The sequence below is a fragment of the Centrocercus urophasianus genome, unplaced genomic scaffold (assembly GCF_019232065.1).
Source record: "Centrocercus urophasianus isolate 14NV4802_14NV808 unplaced genomic scaffold, USGS_Curo_1.0 seq_37, whole genome shotgun sequence".
In the NCBI taxonomy this organism is placed as follows: domain Eukaryota; kingdom Metazoa; phylum Chordata; class Aves; order Galliformes; family Phasianidae; genus Centrocercus; species Centrocercus urophasianus.
Genome location: NW_024884944.1, coordinates 4,638,720 through 4,665,163, shown reverse-complemented (window position 1 = coordinate 4,665,163; position 26,444 = coordinate 4,638,720). Strand labels below are relative to the sequence as shown.

The window sequence follows — 26,444 nt, the reverse complement described above, 5'->3', positions numbered from 1 at the left end:
AGTGAGCTCCCTGCTGTGCCCAGAATCCCTCCCCAGCCCCCTGAGGTCCCTGTGTAGAGCACAGGGTCCATTTAGCAGCTGCTCCTGCTGGACAAATCAAAATCCCATCTCAGCACTGCTGTAGACTTGACCTACAAAGGCATGCTGAGCTGATAAAGTGGTTTTACAGCGTGGAGGTTTTGGGGGAAGATCACAGCTAAACTTTGCAAAGCTAACATACTTCTTTTTTCCAGGAGAAAGGAAAGCAGAACAGTGGTGAAGTTTCCAAAACAGCACGACCTTTAAAGCTTTTCCTCTGCCACTGTTGCTTTGCTTCAGTGTAGGTGCTTGAAAAGATTTCTTGTGTGACAGTTTGATCTTTTTAGTATTTCCTCCAACTGCATTGATATTCTGACCATCCTTTGGTGTTTCAGCTGTTATCGCTGGCAGGCCCTTTTTTTTATCAGTCCAAATTGTCCTTGTGGCTTTGTTCATTAAGATGTACAATATGATACAGCAGAGCAAACTGCATAATTTGAATTAGCCCTACAGACGTTACTTGAAATGCTGGTATTGGACAGCTGTTGTTTCCTGGGAGATAAAGGTTCTTAATAATAGCAAAGCCCTCATCTTTGGGCAGAACGTAGAATGGAGTGCTTCAGCTTGCTATTTCCAGCATTGTTTTGCTGCCTTCTGGACTTGCTTAGCACACACACCTCCATAGCCCAGGATCTACAGAATTACCTGTATATACAAATGTGCATTTGTCACACTTTGTCTGCACATAGATCTTGCAGGTGTCTTGGCAGATGTTTCACTAGAGACCTGGAGGTGCAACACACGCACGTCACAACTGTTTCAAGCCTTGCACTGGGTGCTGCTGCTGCTGCAAAACCCCGGCTGTCCACCTTGCAGCAGTGCCAAGCTGGCAGGTTTCACAATTATTACATGTCCATAGTGCAGTTTAAAACACTGTGTTAAAACAAAATCCCTTAGGATGTGCAGTAAATGGGCTGGCTGAGCTCTCCCTTCTCCCTGAGGGGCCGTGCATTGCCCTGTGGCTGTGAATGGGGGCAGAGGTTGCTTTGTCCCTGCTGGGCAAGAGCTGTGGAGATGCCAGCTCTGTATGATCCATGCAGAACAGGTGGTTTTGTCCCATTTCAGTGACCTAAGAAATAATAATGTGTAGATATCTGAAAATATTGAGAGGGAAACGACGCGATGCGTTTTCACACCATGCGGTCACATGCACAAAACCTCCCTAAAATGTGGAACAGGCCGATTTAATCCTCAGCAGAAATTATTTGTTTGGGTTTTTTTTTTTCTGATTATCGTTGGCTGCGTGGAAGAAAAGCTGCTGGGTAGGATTTATTCCAACAGCAATCCGAAAAGAGGGCGGGTGGGAAGAATGCAAGAAGTCATTCTTTGCACCAGTTACCTTGCAGTGGGTTGGTGGAAGGTGAAGAGGCGACGTGGGGATTCCTGAAGTACCCACACACTTCTCAGGCTTGATACCTCATCAGGTATGGTTGCTTGTCTTGGTTCTTGGTGGAGGTGTTTGCACAGCCTTTGTGTGGCTGCAGCAATCTGCACACAGGCACTTGCAGTTCCCGAAGAACCCGTGTTGGCCTTCCCCCAAAATGGTGTCTAGGTGTGGTTTTCCCTTACGCTGCATTCAGGGATTGAAATAAGAACCAAACCCTTGTAGATCTCGATGGAAGACGTGCAGAGGCGTAGTCTGAGCTGCAGCACTAATTTAGGAGTATTTTTGTTCTTGTCACACACAGCTTCCATACAGATTGTGATTATTTTTGTGAAACATCTGGTCTGCAAATCAAACTGTCTCTGGGGTGCATTGCAACATGCCCATGCACAAATGCTTTCAGCACAAGCTGAAATTGCTTTACAGAGGCTCTTCATATAGGATCGTACCACAAAGTAGGTTTTCATCCATCCTTCAGAGGAGTGTTGGAGATGGGAAGGATCGCTGTGGGTTTGCACACTGGGGGATGATCTGGGGCTTCTTTTGCCCCTCACCGTCCCGCAGTGTGAGTGAACTACAATATGGCTGTTACTACAATATGGCATTTAACAGGGGCTGGCAATCATTCGGAAGGTTTGCATGGGTTTGTTTGTTTTTACTTGCCTGAAAGCTTTGAAATGAAGCAGGAATCTTGTGATACTGCTGTGAAAACGGGAATGTGAAAAAATCCTGGTCACTCAATGTGAAACAGCATAGAAAATCAGAAAGGATGAGCGCTCTGCAAGTGGGTGCTCAGCCTGCATTTGGTTAAGGAATCAATTTAAAAAGCACTGCATTGAGTGGGTCCCTGTAATTATGAATGCCTCTTGAAGATTTTTAATAAGAGTTCTGCATGAAAGGTGCATTCTGCCATTACTTTGGGTCGGTGCTGCTGTGATGCTCTTTGCAATAGCAGCGTGCTTTAGGCTGTAGCACTACGGTTCTCACGGGAGAAAGCAAATAAGCCTTCAAGTTTTGTGAATTCAATTTTGCTGCGAGGATTTTAATTTCCCTCATTGTGTTGGAGGCTGTGGACTAATTATGGGCTGGTTGAAAGGGTCCAGTCCGTCACACTCAGTGAACAGTTGTAAGTTGGAGAGAATCCATTTGAAAAAATGAGAAGGCATAACAGTGGAGCTCATAACTCAACTAAATGTTGCCCAGATGCCTTCATGCAGTAATTTTATGAATGTGTGCATCTATATGTGTATGTGTGTGTGCGGCTGCACAGCCCTTAACAAAGTGGTGAGTGCCTAAAAGTTGGATCATGCTTGAGTGTTCTTATTTGGCAGATGACTCCATCCGTATCACAGCACAATGTATGTTACTGTCTTCATTCACTCAGGGTCTGGCCATGGTGGAATCTGTTCTTAGTGCCAGTACTAAAAAGAGGTCATTAAGAAGAGAAACGCAGAGCTTTGCGGAGGCCCACAGTTCCTTTCTTGGGTTACCTGTGTAATTATGATTCAGTCCTCTAATGAATTTCTGTACAGGCAGACTTTAAAGGACCGTCCTGTTGTTTTTACTCTTCATACAGCAAATTTTGTTGAGTCTTCCTGGTAGAAATTAGGAAAAGAAGCCTTGTCCTTGTCATCTTTACCTTAAGGTGAAAAGTGCCTAAGTGGATGGAGCCTCTTTGTCTCTCTGCTTTTCTTCATCCTCTCTGCTTTGCTTTGCCACGTCTTGTAAAGCAGCCCTCGTGCAGCACCAGCTCATTTGAAATGATAAGCATCACCTTTGTGCAGTTCACACCTGTCAGTTCGGGGCTGGCTTTGCTAAAGCTCAGCAAAGTCAGAATCGCACCGCATACGTTGTTGTCACTCCATGTCAGAGGAGGAGAGGGGAGATGGTTTTTTATCCACGGTGTGGGGCAGAAGTCTGATCTGCAGAGGTCTGTATGTCTGGTCTGGCACATAAAGATGGCTATTCTTGAAAATGAAGTAACGGTGAATGGCACGTAACTTGAATTTGAAAAAGCTGGTCTCAGGTTAGCCTATCTGTCTTAAAATTCAGGGCTGTCTTAGCAGCAGCACTGCAGGGTCTGGAATGTTCCTTCTCACATAAGGCAGAGCAGCGGTGGAGCTTGGCGCACGCACAGATTTGTGTGTATTCATTAATTTCATACCAAAGCAACAATGACAATTTTTCTCTCCTTTGCAATGCAACCCCTGTAGTAGCGTGTGTGTGTTGGGGGGTATTTGCTTTGTTTTAACGTGAGATTATTCCTTTGGAGCACTGTGTATGTGCAATCCTTCTTAAAGAAGACTCTGGGATTGACATGGACATCAGACAACTCATGCTAAACTTTATCTGGTCTGTGTTCCCTATTGCAATCATCCAAACCATTTGCTAATCATAACTTTGTCATTCCAGCTGCAGCCAACATCTTGTTTGACTTGGATATTTGTTCGCACTTACAACTGCTTGAGAACTTTATTTTTTGTAACCTGTTGGTCTCTGTCCCCAGATGGGGAAGCGAGATGCACTGTCCACTTTGCACTCCTTCTTGACTAATATCTCTTCCAGCACGTGAACACAAGTTTGCTTTCAGCAGATTTTCTATTAAGTGTAAAAACTGACATAACCTTTTTGTTTCAGGAAGACAGTAAATTGAGACTATTTATAGATGCCAAGATGCTATCTCAGGAATTAATACTCAGTTTTATAATCCTTTCTAAACGCAACTTCCCCCTTCACCTTCACCACCATTTTCCCCTTCACCATTTGCTTGGTTAAAATGAGGCATTATTTGGGGATTGCAACTCGAAAACAAGGAAGAATCCCACTCTTGTTCTCATCTGTGCTTTGGAAGGCTTCCCTTGCAGCCTCCACCAGAGTTCCCAGCAGGAGAACAAGTGCTAGCATATTTAAGTGTGTGTTAGATTTGATTGCCAAGATGAGAACAGTCTATGTTGGCAGTGGAAACAGGCTAATGACAGCTTGATAATCTGTTATGCAAATCTTGGTGTAGTTTGTTAAATTGTGCAGGGTTTATTTGTTTTGCTCTGATAATTAAAGCATGTAGACCTTGTATCTGTGAGCATTGTGTATACCTTGTATGGCTCTTGTCCTCACTGGTGCTTCAGAAAACCAGACTAGGGCTGTCCTCAGCTAAGTTAAAAAAGGAACGAGTCCTCATTTTTCCACTGCTGCTTCTGAATGTGCAGGAAGGCTGCCCTTCCCAGGGTTCTCCAGACAGCATGTTAATTAGGGGAAATGCCGATGTGAATTGTCTATTGTTGGTACAAAACTGAAGTTCCAGGCTAGTTCACAGAAACACACGTGGTAGAGTGCTTCTCTACATGATTTTGTTCATTTAAACGTTGCCTGCATCAAACCAAGTGGAGTCCTGTGAAGCCCCATCTTTGCTGTGGATGAACACATCTGGGTTTTACTGTTGGCTTGGTAGGTATTTGCAAGGTTCTGGTTATGTCCTGAAAAATCATCCCTTTAAAACAAGCAGCCAACAGGTCTGTCTGTGTACGTTCCATCAGAGAAGAGGAGAATGTGTAGGACTAGATGAAAACTGAGTTACAAGGTAACTAAGTAAGCCAGGACTCCAGATAACGTGACTGAAATGTGATTTAGACCCAGTGGTATCTGAAATAACACAGGGCACTGTCAGGATGGAGTTCTCTAGAAGATCTTCTCAATTTGGGTCAGTCTCTAAAATTGTACATTTCAAACACCTATGAAGGGATGAAACCCAGTTGGCAAGGTAGCACTTCCAAGACATTTCCCATGACTTGCAATGTCAGTGGAGTAAAGTAAGCTTCAGACTAACAACCACCAAAAATCTTAAATATATTATAGCATAATAATCTCTTAACCACAGTAAAAGTGATCATTGCAGGTTGTGACCCAGTTAAAGTCAACTCCAGAATGTGTTTCACAGTATAGGAATGGGTGCTATCTACCTGCATTCCAGGACAGCATGCTTTGCACTGAAAGGGTGCTGCATCTGATCCAATGCAAAGAGGCCATGTACACGTGTAGTGTGCTATGAGATTCTTTTTGTTTGCCAGCTGTAAATATGGCCTGGACTCAGGGTTTTTTAGGATGCTTGGAAGTGCCCTGCGTTGGGTGAAGGAGGAGAAGAAACTGAAACATTCTCTGCCCCCACTGGGTGCCCTGACGTGGAGGCTGGAGGGGGGATTTTGGGGCAGGCAACGTTTGAATGCATATAATCTGTATTCCAAGTGTTAACTCTGTGTGCTGCTCCTGAGCTTCTGTTTTGGTACTTACCAACAGAAGAGTTGGTGTTGGTGTTCTCCCCATCTCATGTTCCCCTGACTTTGCAACCACCAGTAATTGTTCTGGCAAGGTCCAGGAAAAAAAAAATAAGACAAATTTACTGTTTTCCTCAGGCTCATAGCTTTTGAACTCGAGGCATGTCTTCTAAACAGTGCAACTCACTTCAAATGCTTTTTGCCTTTCATTTTATTATTGCTTGTCACGCAATGTTCTTTGAAAGCTTGCTCATATATTATCTGTTCCATTTTTTCCATTTTCCCTTTTTTTGCATGCTGTTCCTCCTGTTTCTTCCCTTCCTCCAATCCTCTGTTCCCGTGTGTAGACACAACGGCGACGACAGAACCAGCAGTTCACGGTTGGTATCACATTCCTGTTTATCTTATTTCTCAGCACTGCTGAGTGGCAAGACAAGCCTGGGAAGGGGAAGGAAAAAGAAAAAAAAAAAAGAAAATGCAGTCTTCAAGGGAAAACCACGTTTCAAGTGAACTGATCTCATAAATATCCCATCATTTTTAAGGCTTGAAAGTCTGTCTAGTCTTGTCATTTCAGTTGTGAGTTTCATAACCAGTTGTCCCGGTTCCAGGCCAGCACTGATTCCCAAATGCAGTAGAAATGACACACGTGAAAGAGGAGCACAGAGGGAGCAAGTGACCTTTTTCAGTACTCTTGATTACTGAGGTCATCGTTCTGGACTCTAAAATGAAACCTGGCTTGAGAAAATAGGAACTGAAATTATTTTTTTAAGCCATGCGTGAAATTTTCGGCGTTTTTCTTCTATTTCAAGTCCGTAAGAAACGGCCTTCAGGAGCTGCACCCAAGCTGAGCACCATGCTTGAAGTTCTGCGGGTGCTCGGCAGCTGAGCCCCTCACCTCAGAGATCAGGAGGGAAGTTTTTGTTATTACACTGCAGAAGGAAATTTTACAAACAAATAGCAACACTTTCTTATCAGCATAGCAGTCTAGCAAACTAACCCTTCTCATCTGCTCAGGGAAGTCTAGCTAACAGCTTGACAGCTTCCTTAGCTTCCTACATTTTCAAAGTAAGCCTAAACAGTCACTTCAGACTGAAAGTTGAGCATACAGTTTTTTGGCACAAGCTCGCTTTTCAGCTGAAGAATCAAAACCTCTGACGATTTTAATTGACTGAACCATATTTGTGTTTGCTGTTTTCTTATCGTTCGCAAATCGACTGTTTCTGTTGCTGACGTGAAATGGTGGAAGCCAAAAGTCTGTGGTGCTGAACAACTTTATCTTCTTGCCTCCTTCCAGCAAGACACATCTTGGGCAATATTTTGTGGATGGAGGACTGAGTAGAGCTGAGTAGTAGTCATAGTGGTGCCCCACATCAAATTGAGGGAAAAGCAGTTTTTGTTCCAAATAGCTTGCCTACATGGATGCATTTTTCCACTTTATGTAAAAAATGAAAGCATTCAAGCTTGCTTCTGTTTTCTGTACGTTGCTGATCTCCCAGTTGTTTTTAATGTTGGGGTTCAACATCATGAGTTTGTAGCTACAGCCGTGGAAGTCAGAGCAAGGTAATAGGAGTCTCAAGTGACATCTCATCACGTGCTACCCTAAGGCCCATGAAAGTCAGATGAAGGCAAAACGTTAATCACCCCATCATTACCCTAGGGGAAAAGCCTTCAAGGCTTTTGGAGGCATTGAAAAAGACAGTGAGTATGGTTTAATTAAGTAACAGCTTAAAAGAAGAACTTGGTAGTTCTTGGTAATTGATGATAAAATATGAATAAAATTGCAGGAAAACACAGGTTAACCATTTAGCACTTTTCGTGTAGCTGGGACTGTTTTCCACAACGATAGAAATTAATGGTGGCTGGTGTACGTAAGCACTCGGTGAATGTTACTTCATTGACTCTTCTGCCCTTGGGGCTGTGCAGTGGGTTTTGCCATCAGCTTTTGGCCATTGCCATGCACTGAGCACAGACCTGGCGTGGGGCAGGGGCTGCCAGAGCAAAGTGCTCCCCACCAGAGTGCCCACCTGGTTTTTAAGCACAAATCCTGGTGGCTTTCGTCTCTTACTTGTCATAGCCATACAAATAATGCTTTTTATTTGAAGAAGGTCAGAGCCCTTCTTCAAATAACCTCTACGAGGGAGGACTGCTTCTGTATGAGACTGACAACTGAAATGACAAGCAACCCGAAGCAAGTTAGCTCTGGCAAACTTTCCTGCCTTAAAAATCTAACCTGTTTTGTACTAAACTTCACTGCCTTTGCCCTCTTGGGTTCTTTTCCTGCGAAGACTCTGGGATTTCTTTCCAAGCTTGTGTTGCTGGAGTGTGTATGGGTATACCAGGTGTTTATGTACGTTGGCCATTTGTTCTTACCAATGTCCAATCGGAGGGAGCATGTATGTGAATGACTAGAAATGCATGGGCATGAACTAAAGCCAAATGGATTTTCTCCAAAAACGATTTCAAATGATTTGGGGGAAGAAAAAATCAACAACAACAACAACAAAAAAAAGTCCAACAACCAAACCCAGAAAGATTGATAGAAAAGAAAATGAAATGTAAGGGTAGTATGGAACCAGCACAATACTTCAATCTGGGAAAGGAATTTTGAGTCGTTTCATTTTTTGGAGTGTATCCTAGAGGACTGGGGGGAAAAGGAGTCCTGTATGTGTATGCATGTGAAAGCGGTAGCAAAACCCCTGCCATTCCTGTTCTCTGATGGAATGGAGTTAACAGCAGCAATGCATGAGTGACTTAAAAGCACGAACATTGTTAACTCTTCTTCTGTTTGAAAATGAGAGCTTAACTGTAAATTTTCTGATGCACTTTCTCCTTTCTCTGCACTGTTCATTGCCAGAACTCCAATAACAGCATGGTCATGGCCGGCAGGAAGGCTTGTGCTTCTGCTGCACTGCACTACATGGGGTTACTGAGCGTAAACCCTCCTTCCCTTCTCTTTTGCACTTCACGTGTCAGGGTGCCAGTGGGCTGACGTACCGGCGCACCACGAATTCGCAGCTCCCAGCCTACATGCAGGCAAATCGAGGGCAGGCATTGGTGTGGCAGTAGCTCTGGAAGTCTGCCAGCCCTGAATTTGGAAAATCAGTTATTGTTGGTTTTTTGTTCTTTTTTTTTTTTTTTTTTTTTTTTTTTTTTAACACGTTCCCTTTCTTCCCTCCTGTCCCGCTCCCCTCCAAAGGTCCTAATGCAGATTTGCTGCTTCCCAGATGTGATTCCTCCTTTGCAGGCTGTGGAGCTCAGCCCTCTGAGGTTGCTGCCCTCTTTTGTGTGAGATTCCCCAGCTCTCTTTTTGCCTCCTGTACCAGTAGAGTGCCTACAAACAGCCATGACCTCGTACACCGTGTTCTTTTGCTACAGCAAAAGTAACACACGTTGCATTTTTCCCCTCGAGTTTTGACCCCATCCTATTATAGGCAAAGAGCTTTAACGAACTTCTTTGTGATTTTTGAAGAATGCAGCCAATGCCCATTGCAGTGAGCTGTGCTCCCTATGTGCATGGCAGGTACTGGGGCACCTGTGTGTGCTGCACCCAGAGCAAAGGCAGAACGTCTGCAGAAACTGATTAATGAGAAGATAGGGTGAAAAAAAGTCTTTCCTGAAGCAGGCGGAGCACGAAGTCTGGAGTGTAGGGTAGCATTGTGAGAAGATCCCGGATGTGAGTGAGGAGTGGCAAGAAAACACATTGTCCAAAACAGAGCAGATAAATTGTTTTCTGAGATGAAAATACTTCCCTGAAGGCCCATATGAATTTTTGGTCTTAGCAAGGTTTTGAATGGGAATATTTAACACTGCTGTGTTAAGCTCTTGTTGCTTTTTCCAGTTGTGCTCAGTCTCTGAAATGAGTTTGGCTTGTCTGAAGCTGCAGCCAAAAGCTCAGCCGTGCCAGAGCTCTCCTCAGTTTGCACATCTTGCCAAATTAAACAGCATACAAGGAAAAAATAAAGCCCCAGTGCTTTCTGCGTGAGTGTTATCGAGCAGCTCTGGCTGTCCAACCCCCTTTTTTTGCCTTCCTTTTTAAAAATGCCCTACTTAAAAGTGCAACTGAGAGTAAATAGGTTTCTAAATACAGACCTAATCCTTGGGGCAATTGAATAAAACATCACAAAGATCCACGCGCATGTTAAGATTCCTCTTCAGTCTCGTAAAATTCTCCACATGAAACAGAATCTGGAATTGGTTATTTACAGTTTGATACAAAGGAGAACTTAGATTTTGCTTAAAAATCAGAGGTACCCCGTGAAGAAGGACAAAGCATTGCGTTCTCAATAAGCCTGCCAAAAAAATGTCCATTTAATTGGCCTGACGCCTGCACCAGGCTGCAGGAGATACAACCCAGCTCTCAGGTTGCACCTTTTTCAGATGTGTTCTTCATCAGGAAAGTCTGTCTAAAAGAAGCTGCAGCGGACGCCAAGTGCGTCCTGATCAGAAGAGGAAATAAAGGACTTTAATCGTGGATGTGAAAGTTTTAAGGAGGAAAATCAAGAAGTGATTTACCACAGGTCTGAAATCCCCCATGGAGCGTTCTGATACCGTTTGGTGGCAGTTTCAGGTGCAGGTAGAAACCGAACTGCCAAATGTTTACGTCTTCTTTTGCTTCATTAAAAATGGAACATTGCCCTTGTTTTTCCATTACAGAGGAAACGTAGTTCCCTGTAAGCGAAAGGGAAGAATACACAGGAGCAGTTCTGAAGGCAGAAGAGCTGAACGGCTCTTGCTCAGAGCACAGGTTTGCATGTCCAGTGCTTCTGTGCTCCACTCTGATTATTTTTATAGATTACAGTAAAAACAGGTGGCTCCCTGGAATTCAGCAGCGTTGCAAAACCGAATTTCTTGCCATTAATCTGAACGGCTTCCCTCTTTAGAAGATCATTCAGGCTATAGCTTCAAGATGATATACTTTAAACTCTATTGCTAAAGAAGGATGTCTTTTTTAATAAGCTATACGTATTGCTTGTAGCTTTCCAACAGGGCACAAGTGTTCACAGTGAGTGTACAATATTAACACCTTTGTTTTTTACAAGGAAGCCTTTGCCCTGCAAAAATCCATCTTGAGCCACTGTTGCTCACTCCTCCCCCACGTGTAAGAAAGAGATGGGGATGGAGGATTGCTGCTCCTCCAGGCTCCAAAGCCCCTGGAAGCACAAATAACTTCCTCCAGCATTTTCCAGGAGCGTATTGAGGCTCCACGAAGCATTTGCCTTGCTCTTGAACAAGGTTATCCCATACCACAAGTAAAACCAGAACTCAAAGCAGCACCCATTAGCATTCACTGGACCCATTTTGCAGAACGTGGGTGAGTACGGAGCACATGTCAAGGCACCCAGTGGTTGTTGAGAGCTCACCCTCCTTCTGCTGTGTTCAGTCTCACCAAACGTATCAGGGTTTGGTCAGCTCATGCTGGAATTGTTCTGGTGCTGGTAGTTTGTGGTCACAAGAGTTTGTCTTGATCAGCTTTGAGGATAGATGCTTTTTTTTTTCCCCCAGAAATGCATTAAAACTGGGAGACTAAAATTTTTTTGTCCTTTTTTTTTTATTATTTTTAACAGAAGGTACAGCCTGCAGTCTGCATCTACGATGCCTTTCAGTTTTGAAATGTGCTCCACGATATTCTTGCATTCATAAATTTCCGTACTTGTCAATGTTGCCCAAACCCACTGAATTTCAGTGGAAAATTGGAAGAAAAATTGACATCAAAACGTTTACGTAACCCAAATCAAACCAGAATTAATTGGGAAATTGCCCCTATTTGATGAGTCAAAGGCTGAGTCTGGGGGTTTCTGCATGCTGTTATGAATGAGTGACTTTGGTTCACCTCCATGTTCCATGTGTTAACAGTGTAGACTGAGGAATGTTTCTGCCAGTCTGTCAGTAATAAAGTAAATGATTGGAATCCCGAAATACAAGTTACTTACTCTGCTCAGACCAGCAGAAGATGGCAAGTGATTGACTCATTTGTTTCCCCTCCCCGAGAAATTCACCCTCGGTTCTTAAGTGTGTTGTTTATTGTCACTCGAGGAATACAAAGAAAAATGAGTTTGTTTTTGCTTGTAAGGCTTTACTCAGTTGCCAAATTCCGCAGAGGAGCTGGACTATGGGGATCTCTCAGGTAAGGGCTAGCACTAGGTAAAGCACTGCTGTTCTACGCTAGATACCGGTTCCACGTTGATTTCTGCGTCTTGGCCATTTTGCATTGTATAGTCGCTGTGGTGTAGCAATTAATGGCGCACGGAGCCCCACAGATCAGAAGCACGCTGCTGTCTGTTGGGTTTTCCCTCCCTATTTTTTGGCATTGGCACCATTTTGTGAAGGGAGTGAAAAGGGGATGGGAGGAAGACGGGGTCGCCTTTTGGGCTGGCTGCCAGGCCCGCTGCCCTCTGTGGCATGCAGGAGCTTTTCGAATGGTAATTTGGAGGCCTGTTGAGTTGGAATTTAATGTTTGGAAAACACTCAACTGCTGTAATGTGTGAAACTGTCTTTGCAAAGTGCAGCCGGCACTAAATGGAGGCTGCCCGCTCATTTCTTGGAAGGGGAGTGTCGGATTGGGAATCAAGAGGAGGTCCTGGTTTCATCAGCAAAGACAAAGCCAACAATTCAAACCTTTTTTTTTTTAACCCACAGGCAACTGAAAGCTGCATGGATGCATCTTTATGGTTGATCCTTGCAAATTCTTAATGAATAAGCAAAAGCATTCTCAGTGGGTGACCTGGGGCAATGGGTATATGCAAACTGAGCACCGTAGCACAGTCTGAACCTCTGATCTCCGTGGTTTGGCAGGCTCTCCTCTGGGAAGCGGTGGAGCACGGAAAGCACCGGTGCCTGGTCCCCATCCCAGCAGGTCTCTACCATGAGGTGCACCGGTTGGCTTTGGTCCACCACTGTGTTGTTCTGCAGTTTAAAAACCTAATGCTGGGTATCAAAGCCCTGAGACCTCAGTCTTTTTCCATAAAATGCTTTTCTTCAATGAAACTAACAGCTTCTCTTCCTGTAAGCCACTATAAGGATGCTTTGGCCAAGAGGTTAGAAATGATTGATTAACTCGATATGTATTCTAACACCTGAGCAATACTAATAATTATTATTGCAGGCCTGGGCCAGATCTCATAGGTAAGAAGCACTAGGTGTCTGTTAAATATCACTGTGTGGGTGGAAAATAACTGTTTTGCTCTGATACTCTTTTTTCTTTCTTTATTTTTTCTTTTTTTTCTTTTTTTTTTTTTTCCTTAAAGAAAACACATATTTTGGTGAACAAACAGAAGGATGGGAATTAAATCAACAGAGGAACTCCTCAAAATGGGTGTCTGCTAGCAGCACTGCCTCCCTTTGGCTGCAGCACAAGTTGGGTCTGCGCTGCCTGTCTCCGCCGTACCCTCCCTGTGCCCTCATTCACTCATGCACTCACTTTGCAGTGACACATCCACTTTTCTCAGAGAGCTGTGGATGTGCTGACTGCTGATACGCTCCATATTTTTGTTCTTTTTGTCAATTTGAAATTTAAGTCCGTATTTCCCATGGGCTTCTCACAACGCAGTGCGAGCAGCAAACAGGTGAGCGAGCACCTTTGTGCACTAACAGACACCTATTTTGGAGCATCAATTTTGACTGCTGATGGTTTTTTTCCCCCAAGAACTTGGGTGTTTTTTTTGCTCGTTGCAATCTTAAGTTATTTGTGTACAACCAAAGGATGGCTCTCCCAAGTCAAACATACCAATATTACTGGAAAACAGAGCAGCAGCCCAGCACTGCTCGCTGCTCTGACCAAGTCTCTGCCTTCCATCACATAACTCATGCCCAGATTCCCGAGAAACTGACATAGGATCCCGTTTTGGATTGGTGGCTGCAGCTCAGAGGGCAGCACAGGTGAGTGCTGAGCCGAAGCCCATCCCGCAGAGGTGCGTGCTCAGCCCGCCGGGCTGTTGAAATGTGGTGTAAACTGAATGTGCTGCTCCCGCTGCAGTGTTTGCTCAGTGTGCTGTTCGTTTCAGGTACTGGCGTCCTGCTAAATGCTTCAACGGAGGCTCTGCCAACTGTACAAATAAGTAATGCATCTATTGCCTTGCATCCAGGTAGCTAGTTCCCAGTGCCGCGTTCACTTGTGTGTGTCTGTGCCTCTCAGAGCTGTGCTCCTAACGTAGGATGTACGGGACAGAGGCGTTTGTCTCACACTTCCGCAGCACAGATTGACTTCTGATTCTACTGCAGCGTTTTTTCAGCCCTGTAGTGTTACAGAGACAATTCCTGCAGTGCTGTGAGTGACAAGTCCAAACTGCTTTGTATTGGTGTGTGTATATACGTACGCACGCACATAAATATATATGCTGCTGTGTGTGATGATTGCAGTAATCCAGTTAATCTAATTCCGTACATCTGTATTTTCGGGCCCCTCAGGTGCATTATGGTCTTCTTGTTTGTCTCAGCAGTGTTGATACACATCTTGTAAAACACTGAACAATCAAGAAAGACCCGTGTAGCCTTTACATCTGGTTTGATTAACTAATCAAAACCTGATTAGCACCTTTGTTCAAGGGGTTGCTGATTAATCAATTACTATTGATTGTAAGTGTCGCTCCATTTTCTAGCGGAGGGAAGTCTGAAGAAACAACCAATAAACATTGAGCAGCTGTCATAGTGATTAAATTTATTAAAACAAAATGCATTCTTTTTTATGAAGCGAGCTTAAAATGGGTCACTGAAGAGAAGCTTATTGATTGAAGAAGGATGAACTCCTTGAATTTCTCCAGCTTAAATTAGACCAAATTCAATTACGATACGACGAACAGGTTGACACTACTCTTTAACAGTCCATCAATAAATTAGAGTAGGGGTAGGAGCAGCACACTTAATGCTGGACTATAGCAATGAATAATATTATTGCTCATCCTGCTGTGCAGGCAGTGATTACTATCTCCCAGCTGGTAGATGAGCACTGATGATTATTTTCCAGTGGTTCTGAACTGAAGACACCCTGTTCTCCCTGCTCTGCCCACCGACACCCCAACGGCTGCCCCACGTTTTAGTGATGTTCCTTGATGTCAAAAACGTGGTTCTCCAAAAGGATTCACCAGCAATTTGTCAAAAGAGCAGCCAGTGGGAAAATGTCAGCACCAACCTGGTTTCTGACCTCTTAGAAAAGGGGAATAGTTGGTTCATCCAGCGAGGTAAAGTCGTTGCACCTAACTCATGACCATGAGGGAGGTATGGAGACTTGCATCGTTTTGGTGTTTTAACTGCATAATAGGCAAAGCTTTAAGAAGAAGAAAAAAAGATTGATGAGTTGGGAACTCTTGAAAGAAGTGGATTTAGGTTTTCCCCATCATGATGCGTTTATTGCATCTGGGAAGCAGGGTAGCTGTCAGTGGAGCTGCTGTGTATACACATACGTGTGTGCACACAAATTAAACCCATGTTCTCCAGTGTCCACAGCTTGAAATTAATTTTCACCAAGAAATAAAAGAGAAATTTTTGTGCGAGTGCAGGAATAAGTCTAAATATGCCAGAATTCCTATCTGTGCTACGTGCTTGTGAAAAGAACTCCATCCGTTTTCTGCTTTAATAGCACAAATGGCTGCAGAAAAAAAGTTCAGAGCTGTTCAGATGTCACAAAGTGGGGCTGTAGATCAGAACTCAGCCAGAATTGGCTAAGGAAGTGGTGGAGTCACTGTCCCCAGAGGTGTTTAAGGAAGGGATAGGTGCAGTACTGGGGGACGTGTGGCAATAGTGGCGGTAGGTGGATGGTTGGACCGGATGACCTTACAAGTCTTTTCCAGCCTTTGTGATCCCATGACTGGTAATATCTCCTAAAGCTTTGGTTATTTCATGTCACTGGTATTTAAAGAAATGGAGCCTTAATCAGAAGCAGTGCTGGAGCACGTGGGGTAAAACAGTGAGCCATGCTGCTCAAGGTAAAAGCAATACCAGAAAGTGAGGACTAGCGTGAAGTCGCTCTGGAGTTTTTCAGCTAAATAAAATGATTTGTTCCTAATAGCTCTGAAGCTTTTAACTCAGATGTGATTGATATGTAATTAAAAACTAGCTAGTAAAGTCAGTCAGGTCCAATCTGGTCCTTTCTTTTTATCTTGAGATGCTATCACTTAAAAAGAAGAGCTGGCATATACATTCATATATGCGTATATGTGTGTATATATAAATATGCATATCTCAAAGCCTCATTAAAACCAGAATTGATTGGAGCCTATTCATTGAGTAGCTGGGAGGAGAAAAGCTTTCAGTAAGCTAAACCTTGCTGTAAGAGCTTGACCCACATTATGAGGATATTACTATTAAAATCTGCCAGCTTTTTTTTTTCCATGCTCCCGAGGCTGCACTAAGTGATCTATTTTTAAGCAATTACTACTGCAAAAATGCTAAGAGAATTTGAGATTATTATTAACACTTACTTAAAAAATAATAATAATAAAAAATCCTACTAATCGTAAGTCACATAACGAAGATTCGTCTGGCTTAAAATAGGGATCTCAGCTGAGAATATTCATATGAGAGATAATCAACATCAGTGTCTCCTATGGGTTCCTCGTTACCTGAGTCACTTTCCATGCTCAGATACTGGGGCTGACGAGTGTCAGTTTTGCCACCTGCATGGGTTTGTCCTCAAGCCAGGAGAAAAGTGAGCAGAGCAGCATGGGTGTGCTGCCAAGTGCTGGATGCTTGCTTAGGACTCTGTGTATTTAATGCTAAGGGAGTTAGTATGGAGTGGAGTAGGAACCAGTCACAAAATGTCTTTCTCTGTGTAGTGTCTGAACAAATCACACTTTCTGTTTAAAGGAAAACTTCAGGACTCTCGTTGGGAGTGCTGTCATTTATTGTTGTCAATTAAAGTGGCGCTTGGTTAAAATAATGAACAAAACCTCGTTTAAAAGCTCCCAAAGTTTATCGGCCGCAATTTTAAATGGGACTGCAGTGCTCTCTGCTGCTGTATATTGTGCTGCATCTCATGCTGAGAAGTTCAGTGCTACATCAGGTAAAAATATGGCAGGGCACAGTCGTCCTCTTCTCAACGCAGTAGTTTAAAACAAAAAAATTGATTTTTTTCCCTGCATATATTGACTTACCGTAAGCAGACGGTGCCATTATCACTGCAGTTTTCCTTTAAGGTGCTTTGATATAATCCGCCCTATTTGGATCACATCAAAGCACCACCCTCTGAAACGGGGTCCAGCTGAGGTGCAACGTAGCTGTGGAGTAGCAGAATAGTTGTGCATGTTGTCCCCAACATGCAGCAGTGTCTCTGTGCTGACTCCTTCCATCCCTCCCTGCATCCCTCCCCCCTTCCACCCTAAGAAAACACAAGCAAAACAGAAAACAAAGCCATCGTAGAAACATTCTGACTATTGGATTTAAAGGCCAGCGTGCTCCAATATATATTAACATCTTAATGGGAAAGCTCTGCATGTATACATTTACTACTCTCTGACAAGAGGGAATTAAATGTCAGAAGGATTTGTAGCATCTATAATTGAATTGGTGCTGAGAAAAGCAAATCTTAAGGAAGAATAACATATTAGGATTAGCAAATAATGTGGCATTTTGTCAGTTCCTGCCATCTCATCTGTTCCCTCTTCAGTAATAAAGTTGTGATTTCTTTTTTTAATCATAGATATGAAGCGGGAATAGCTTTTGTGAATCGGAGACAGCATTTTAAAGCAGATTCTGGTTTTTAAGGTCAAGTTTGTCTTTCTTGGCACAAATTTGGGAATGATTCCCCACTCCGAAGTCTCAACACTTTGTTACCGAGGGAATAATGAGTGGCATCCATTACTGATGCTCATTCAATAGGAAATAATCTGCAACCTGGGATTATTTCTGCTGGGCAGCACCCCAAAGTAAAGGCAGTAGGAACCCCTGTGAGCCCCAGAAGATGCAGAGTGATGACTTTCTACTGCCTTGTGCCTTCTTCCCTGTTAAAAAGGAGAAACAATTTGGCGAGAGGGCTTCCGCTTTGAAAAATCTGATTTTTGTGCTATTTTAATTTGCAAGTGGTTCCTTCAGAGAGCAAATCGATGCAACGTAGGAAGGACAGGAAGAGGAGTTAATTCCAGTAAGTGCAGGGGTTGTAGTGCTTCTAAATGCGGTGCATTTATTTTTAAACAGAGCTCCTGCCTGTTTTGTCCAGCACATTCGCAATTAGACACCAAGAGCCATTCCTTGGGTAATTAATATGTAAATATAAATATATCTTTAAAGTCAGAAGTGCACCATCGGCGGCTGCACGGTTGGGTATCGCATGGTTTGCAGCCACTGTGGGGTTGGGTACATCCTTCATAGCTAACCTTGATGAAGTAGGTATTTAGCCATGTACCTGACACAGTGATTCTTGTCTGAAGCTGCAGTGGCCCCAGCACAGCCCAGGCTCTGGTTTTACCTGGTTGCTGTTGCAGCAGCATCCCTGCCCCAGCGGGGTGGTCTGCTTGGCATGGTGCTGCACCACCCCGGGCATCATTCCCATCAGCGAGCAGGGATATCCTGCTTCTTGCCAAAGCAGCAAATGCTGGGAATTGCTCACGACACAGTTTGTTCCTACTGAAGATGATTTAAAAAAAAAAAAAAAAAGGAAGAAAAAATGTCCTTTTTTAGAGGCAGTTTGTTCTGGCAGCTTGCCACAGCAAGTAGAAATCCTTCAGTCGGGGCTCCAGGACGTGCACAACGTTCCTAAATGCTTATTGTTATTTGTCTTCACCAGAAAGCTGGGAAGCATTGACCTCAAAGGCAGCACTTCCCCTTGGTCGTGGAGCTGTTGACAGTTCAAGATGTGTTAATTCTCACAGAGCTGTGCATAGGGCTTTTCCACCAATGAAGTGTATTCTGGGCGGTTTCACAATTAAGTTTTATCCTTTGAGTGCACTTTGGCATTACAGTGTAAGGGAGAATTTTTGCGTTTGGGTTCTCTGGGTCTCATTTTTATTCTGATGGTGAATTCCTGTGCAGTAACTGGCCCGTGGCACATGTTCACTTTGCTGAACACCAGGCTTTAACATGCATCCTGGCTTGCTCCTCCCACTGCTAAGTGACCCGGCTTTGGGTTGTGTGGAAACAAAAGCCGTACGGTTTACAGCAGTGTCTTTTTTGTCCCGTTGAGTTGAGCTCATTAGGCGAGTTCCTGGAAGGGGGTTCTCCCTTCGTTCTGCTCGCGGGCTGTTCTTTGTTTTATCCCCCAGCGTGCACCAGAGCCTGGCAGCATCAAACCATTGTGTGTGCCAAAGCTGCTGCTTCGAAAAGTTGAAGAAATACTCCATGGTTTTTTCTTAAATTGTTTTAATTAAAGTGTGCTATACAGCGCTCCCAGTCACGAGTTATTTACTTGCATCCCTTAGTGCTTCATCTTAGAACAGAATTGGAAATATCGATAGAGAGCGTAAATCCTGGGCTCCTGCTTGAGAGCATTGTATCAGGTTTCAGCTCAAAAGAGCACCATTACCTTTAGCTGTCACGGATCTGTACGCTTGATCGATAAACTTCAAATATTATTAGAGGTGGAGGCTTCAGAGATTTGCTCTGTTCTTTGGAGAGAGACCGGGATAAATCTTTCTTAAAAATTGACTTGAATTTGCACTCTCAGTCTTCCTGGTAAAATGCATTTCTCTTAGGTGCCTGGGCAGCTGCACGCAGGGCAGATTTATAGGCCATGTGCTTCTTGTAGTGAAAGATCTAAATGGTAAATCCTTCACATATGACTTCACAAATCATGTAAAGTTAAAAGATTTTTACCGTTTCTGTTGCTGCTGTGCTTAAATTGTAAGGTATGGCCAGTAAATCATTTTAATGGAGGTGTCGTGCTTGACTCAATAAAAAAAAAAAAGAGAGACAATGGTTTAGCTTCTATTCCAAAATGTTAATGTATTAATCAACGGGAGAATAATTGTTTTTTACTACGTTATAAATCTCAGTTGCCATTAGAATTGCAGCGAGGGTTGATGTAGCTGCGTTCTTAAATTAAAATTGTTTACACTGCTATACATTCATTTTACATGGCCATAGCTCATTCCGGGTTCATTTTGGAGTTGTTCCTCAGCCAAATAAGTCATTCCTCTCCTGGTGATGGCATCGTAAGGGAGAGATGCTTATAAAAGAAAACTAATTGCATGGTGAGGAGTTAAATAAATAAAATAAAGCAGTTGGAGGCGATGCACAATTATTGCTCACTATCTGCTTTTGAAGAGGTTTTTATAGTCGGGATTAAGAGTTTTGTGTCTCCGGACGTCGTGAGCTGTAATGAACAGAAAAGGTCATGCTTAATTATGTAATTTTGAGTTCTTATTGGGGGAGATGATGGCTGTAGATGCATTTACAGAGCTCGGTTGATTGTTTCTTTTTGGGCTGATGTTAAAGTGTTTTCACCGGGGCACTTGTTAATGATGTCTCTCCAGAGCTAACGATTCACATTGCCACATTGTACCGCTACTTGCTGTGCCCTCTGCCCGTAAGGAAGACTGGAGTTTGGGGAGTATCCTAGGGGAACCTCCAAAACCTCGTGCCCACCGATGATTCCACATCTCTTCCCTTCCTTTCCCTGTCCCAGCTGTCCACCAGTAGTGGTAGTGCTGCTGCTTGTAGCGGGAGGCACCTGGCGAGGTATCGGCCAGATCAGTTCACCCTGAACTCATCTGTCTGGATAGCTCCACGCTTTATCCCTTCTCCTTTGGAAAGCAGAAGGGTGGCTTTTCCAAACCGGAGGGCGGCTGCAACCAAAACCTTCACGTTGTCTCGTAATAAGTCCCCAATTCTTACTGCTCTTCTAATCTCAACAGATTCTCGTGCAGGTGAGGAAGGGGCAATAAGGAGCGTGGACCATGCAGTCGTCGGTGGTGTCGTGGCCGTGGTTGTATTTGCCATGCTTTGCCTGCTCATCATTTTAGGGCGATATTTTGCGAGACATAAAGGTAAGACAAAGACTGCAACTGGAAAATGAATGGACTTGGCACGTGCTTCAGCTTCCGCGTGGTGTTTTGGCCCTCTGGGTGCTTTAGAAGAGCATCTCTTCTCTTTTACACGAGGAAAGCTGTGGCAGGCAACCAGGGTGCTGTGCTGAGTGTGCTCGGTACACAAGTTAGAGCTGAAATTTGGAGGTCTGGCTACAAAACCTCATTGACCTGGGGTGGTGCATATGTGCCAGGTGGATTTTTTGTAACATGATGGGTCTGTGAGGCTGAGCCCACGTGCAGTGCTGTGACCACTCCAGCCCCTGTGATTGCACTGAAGGATTTATGTTTATCAGCTTCACTGAGAGCATTTGGAAAAGCTTCCGAGTGTTGGAAGTGAACAGGAGTTGCACGGTGGGCTGTCTCAGGCGGGACTGTGGAAACCTCTGGTCCATGTGCTGGGTTTTGTGGTGCTCTGGGACTTACTCTCAGGCTCTTTCTTTCTGGTGGTGTCGATTGCCCATCCTGCTCGTGGCTTTGTTGCTGGCTCTTGCCATGTCACACAGCATACCACTTCCTTTGCAGGTACATATTTCACTCATGAAGCCAAAGGAGCGGACGATGCAGCCGATGCAGACACAGCTATCATCAATGCAGAAGGAGGACAAAACAACTCCGAAGAAAAGAAAGAGTACTTCATCTAGAACAGCCTTGGTTTCAATGAGGTGTCCAACCGTGGACGGTTACTGGCCCTATTTAAACGATAAAGAGACAGTGATATTGGAAGTTGCAACCAGCTTGTGTCTTTTTTAAAGAGAAACGCAAATGGGTGGAGAGCTGTGAGACTGGGAGGGTCTGGGATTTGCTGTGTAAAAATATTCTTCGTAAAGTACACTCTGCTGTTCGACACCTCAGTTCGTTTGGGTTTTGTTTTTTTGGCCAAGTCCGGCTTGGGTTTAGTTTAGTGAAGTCATTTGCAGAAGATTCTGTGCCTTGTTTTATTTCTGTTTGTTTGGGTTTGGGAGGAGGCTGGGAAGAAGAGGGGCTTCTGTGCGTTAGTTCCCTTCGGGTTTCTGTGGTTCTTTGTTTCCCCTTTTGTCCTCTGTTTCTGGAGTTGCCTGCTGGGACCCCTTGGAATAGGTTGGTTTCTTTCAAGGTGTTTTTTCCTTCTTTTTATCTTCACTGTTTTCTGTTCAAAACTCGGTTTCATCGGAGGAGAACCAGCACATTTTAGATTTCATAGTTTGCAATTCGCTGTACCCATATTCCATTTTCTCTATTGTCGTAAAGGCTTGGATAAACAAACAAACGAGAACCTGTTTGTGGCTGCCCGTGTTCCAAATGCTTTAGATTGATGGAGACTAGAAAATAGCCCGCAACTCAGAAAAGGTGCTGCCCGTCCGCGGTGCATCCATCCGCACCCAGGCTCTGCTCCCAGCCAGGTGTCCTGCAGCCCCCGGCGGCTCTGGAGTGCAGGATCTGCCCCACAAAGGGTTTAGGGCAGGATTTCTGCTCGGATAATGTTGCAAACTGCTCTCTGTCCTGGCTTCTCCCCGATCTGCTAGCACAGGAAAAGCCCTCCCAGATTGCCAAAGGCTGCGAGTGTGCAGCTCTGTGGTTCTGTCCCCCTCCGTTGGTGTGGTGCTTGGAAGGCATCAGGGTGGGTGTGGGGTTGGGCGCTCATCCCACTGGGATGGCCCATGTGTCTCCAACCCCAAAGCCATCGCTGCGTCCCACACCGTGTCAGGTCCGAGCCCTGGGGCGGCTGGACTGGTGCAACTGCCTTTTATTTTATTTTGTTTTGATCTGATGGATAAAAAGTGGGAATTTGCGTTAAAAAATTACAGTGCTAACTGACTTATTAAAGCCATAGGTAAAAAGGAGAATTTAGGTAGATTATAGATCGGTGACAGATAGCAAATCGCAACGAGAAGGCGCTATGGGAATCCTACCTGAATTTGGTGAATTACCTTGGATGTAGAGAGGTACTTTTTTTTTTTTTACTGTGTTTATGTGGAACGTGTATGCTGATTTATTTAAGGGTAACATTAATCTTAGCATCAGGTGGGTTTTTTTTAGGGGGCTGGGAGGGGGGTCATCTTTCCGTGTGGTTTGTTGGGGTTTTTTTTTCTGTTTGTTTTTAATTGTTTTTGGCAGAACCATTGTAACGCAGGATCTGTTGGGAATGGGATGGCATGAAAACAAACAAGTCCGTTCCGTAGCAGTCGGTTTTTTCCCTTAATACAAGAAGAAGAAACTCACAGGAATAGCTTTTTTTTTTTTCCCTCCTGAGCAAATTTTGTCGAGCGCAGCTCTTTTCTGAGCCTTCAGCACCATTGCCAAACCACACCATGGTGAGAAGCATTCAGCATGTAGAGTTCGGGGGGGGTGGGGGAGCTTTTTTACTCGTCAGTCACAGAATTGGCATCCTGTTTTTGGACAGCCCATCTTTGTTTTGGAAGTGTACAGTAGTGCAGTGTTACCGATGTAACTTTGACTTAAAATGTTGACATGTCTCAGGTTCATGTGTTTTGATTGGTGTTTTCCGTCTCAGGTAGATTGCAAAAATTTCGGCCCCACACATTGGAAAAAGAAAAAAACAGAATGATAATAATAATAATTAAAAAAAAAAAAAAAAAAAAAAAAAACAGGAAATTACGAATTTTAGTTGTATATTGGTTTATGTATTTTTTCTTCAGTATACAGTGCACTGTTTGAAATGTATTGTTGAGTATTACTTTGTACAGCTTTAGGTCATTAGGATTTTTAAGTGTGAAGAAAGAACAAACACATTTAAAGGAGAATTACAAATGAAGGAAGCGTGACTGATGCTAAACAGCCTTGTTCTTTATTCACCCAGCCTTTTTATTTTTTCCCCTTAGGCCAGTTCTGTTTTAAGGTGTCCATGGAAGATGTTACAATGTAAGAAAAATACATATCCATCTGTTCCCATTCACATTTTGTATCGGTTCATGTATACCATTTTTACAAAGAAAAAAAAGTACTATAAAATATCTGTCTTCTTAATAAAAAAAAAATTAATGTTACAAAACTACCTTTGCCTCTCATCCTGCACTCTTTGCTGCTCAGCAGGTAGCAGACAGAGCTCTGCATTGCATGGGAAGGGAAGGTTGGTGCTGGTAAATTAGGTCTGATTGTTGGGTGGTCTTGCAGAGCCAGGACTCTGATCCTTATGTGTTCCTTCCTGGTTGGGATTCTATGATTCTGTATCACCTGTTTTAGGATTTGGGGCACCTTCTTGCCTTTGCTGATGCTGCCTTCCAGTATCTCCTGCAAGTCTGAGAAGGGAGCTGTGCTCTCTAAAAGAGGTTGGCTCCGTTGGGAAATCTCTGATGCATTTCCCCAGGCTGCTGAATCCACAAGAGCAGTGCTGCAGCTCAGCTCCCCTCTGGGAGGGGACCAACAGTTGGAGAGCCATAGGTCAGAGCAGTGCTTTGCCTTCTCCCAACACCATTTTGTCACAAACTCACCCAATTCTGCAAGGGAACATTGGCATGTGTCAGTCCATTGTAGCAGTTTGAGCAGTACTTCCTAAAGGGCCAAATGAGAAGGAGGAAAAAGCTGCTGGAAGTGCCTGGACTGAGCACTTCCAGTTGCTGTATGAAGCTGATATCTGTCATTTAAAAGATCACTGGTTGGTTTGCTGCATTGCTTTGTTTAGCTTTGTTTCGTTTTTAAAGAAAGATGGCTATCTCGAGTATTTAATTAGAGTTTCAGCATAACATGCTGGTTGCTGAGCACTGTAATAAGGTTGCCTTGCTTTGTTTGGCTCCTGGGTGGGGGAGGACGGTCCCTGGTGGGAAGCACTTGGCACACTGTGCACACACCTGTGCTCAGCAGTGCAGTGCCTGCTGGCAGTGCAGAGCATTTCAGTGGTGGGAGGGACATGGCAACGTCTTTTGGGACAGCCAATGCAAACACAAAAGGTTTTGTTGCCTTGGGAGATTTCTAGCTGTTCTCAAAATTAAAGTTTTATTCCTGAAAGCCTAGAGGAGCGCTCCATGATGTGGTGCTGAGATGGGTCTTGGGGAGACCTTACGGGAGGGACAGGTTGGATATGAGGAAAAACTTCATCTCCCAAGGAGTGGTTGGGCACTGGAATGGAGCTGCCCAGGATGGTGGTGGGGTCACCGTCCCTGGAAGTGTTCAAGAAATGTGGAGACGTGGCACCAAGGGATGTGGTCAGTGGGCAGTATTGGTGGTAGGTGGACAGTTGGACTGGATGATCTTAGAGGTCCTTTCCAACCTTTAAGATTCTTTGCAGATCACACGTTCAGAGCAAGCGGAGCTTGCTGTAAATCCCATGGGAAGAAAAAGGAGCTGGAAATTCAGCTCTGGTGCGAGTTCAGATTTCCAGCCCTGATACAGGGTGTTGTCTTTTAGTGACACTTGGATGTCCAGAACCAGTGTGTAACCCCTGTGGCACTTCATTCCTTAAGCAGAGTTGCACAGCCATTGGTTCTTTACGAAGCACCTGCTTCCCAATGCACAGCACTCTGTGAACAACAGCAACGCAGCTCATAAGACAGAGAAGGAAAGGACTGAGCAGAACACAGGCGAGTGCCGGGTGGCAACCTGGGGAAGATCCACACCAAAATGGGGCACTGCCAGCAAAACTGAGATCCAGAACTGGGAGAAGACCTGTGAGCACGATGCTGGCTGTGGAGGTCGGCTCACCCCAACTCACACACCTGATCCCTAAAGCCAGAGCTGCCACTGAGCAGAACAAAAGGGAACCATGGGAAAATCAAAGCGTGTTCACCTCCTTCAGTCTCCACTGCCTTCCTGCACGCACGGCTTCTCCTCTGCTCATATTCCTGATGCAAGAGCCTTAAATCTTCCCTAAGTGATAGCTTCTCAGGTTAATTAATCTCTAGGCTTAAACTTGCTGCGAGCAGCGGGAAGTCCAGCCCGCAGTCAGCAATGTTACGATTGCATCTTCTAATACTGTTTATCCTGCATTAGTGTTTATTTGAGGAGAAAATTGATCTGTAACTGATATTTCAATCTTCCAGAGCTGGCGTTGGGCAGCCCAGTGCACAAGCTTTTAATAGCGGATGGGTATTTCAATCCTATAACAGTGGGGGAGTGTTGGGATGTGTGGTTTTCTCCACCCTATCCCAATTCCAGGCTCAATTCTGATTATTTTCACCATTGTTTTCCACTGAATAGATATTACGGAGAGATACTTCATCTTAATGTCTATGCATACAACAAATGTGCTTGCAAGGAGCTTTCCACAGCCAGCCTTGGCGTACCAAGGCTGCTGTTCAGTGCTTCCAAGTTGAATCCACCTCTTCAAGTAATGTTTTTCCTACAGAAGTTCTGACACTGAGCAAAAAGAATCATAGAATCACAAGGTTGGAAACGACCTATAAGATCATCTAGTCCAAAAAAGCTTCAGGGCAAGCCGGAAAAGGGAGTAATTCCTCACCTTATATGAAATGAGCATGAACATATGTTCTTTGATCATTAGCGTGGTTATTGTCTAATTATTTCCATTTATAAGAGATGTTAGAATCACAGGCTTGCGGTGCTTCTCTCCCCCTTAAAGCCAAAACCAACGGCAGCACACGCTCGTGGTGTCAGAAACAAGGTTACGGAGTTGATGAGCGATTGAATTCCTTCCCCACCTGTTCCTCGCTCCCCTCTCTTTGAACGCTTTCTGGTCATTACCATTCAGGCAGCAGCGTTTCTGTCTGGCACAATGTCAATAGAACAGGTGAAAGAAAAATTCGGGAATCTTTATTCCGCTGGGAGAGAGAGATAATAATTTAAGGAGCGAGAGAAGGCAGCGCAAGAGAA

The 26,444-nt window shown here is 44.1% G+C and overlaps 1 protein-coding gene across 6 annotated transcripts in view; it reads left to right on the top strand.

Moving 5' to 3' along the window:
• CADM1 (cell adhesion molecule 1) overlaps positions 1-23,673 on the top strand; it is a 118,577-nt gene extending 94,904 nt beyond the window's left edge. For 2 of the 6 annotated variants that reach the window (XM_042832066.1, XM_042832065.1), the window contains 2 exons: positions 20,508-20,639; positions 21,204-23,673. In XM_042832066.1, coding sequence (XP_042688000.1) covers positions 20,508-20,639; positions 21,204-21,322 — 251 coding nt within the window. In that variant the 3' untranslated portion in view covers positions 21,323-23,673. The other 4 variants (XM_042832063.1, XM_042832064.1, XM_042832067.1 and 1 more) reach the window with 4 other exon arrangements.
• Positions 23,674-26,444: the final 2,771 nt, after the last annotated feature.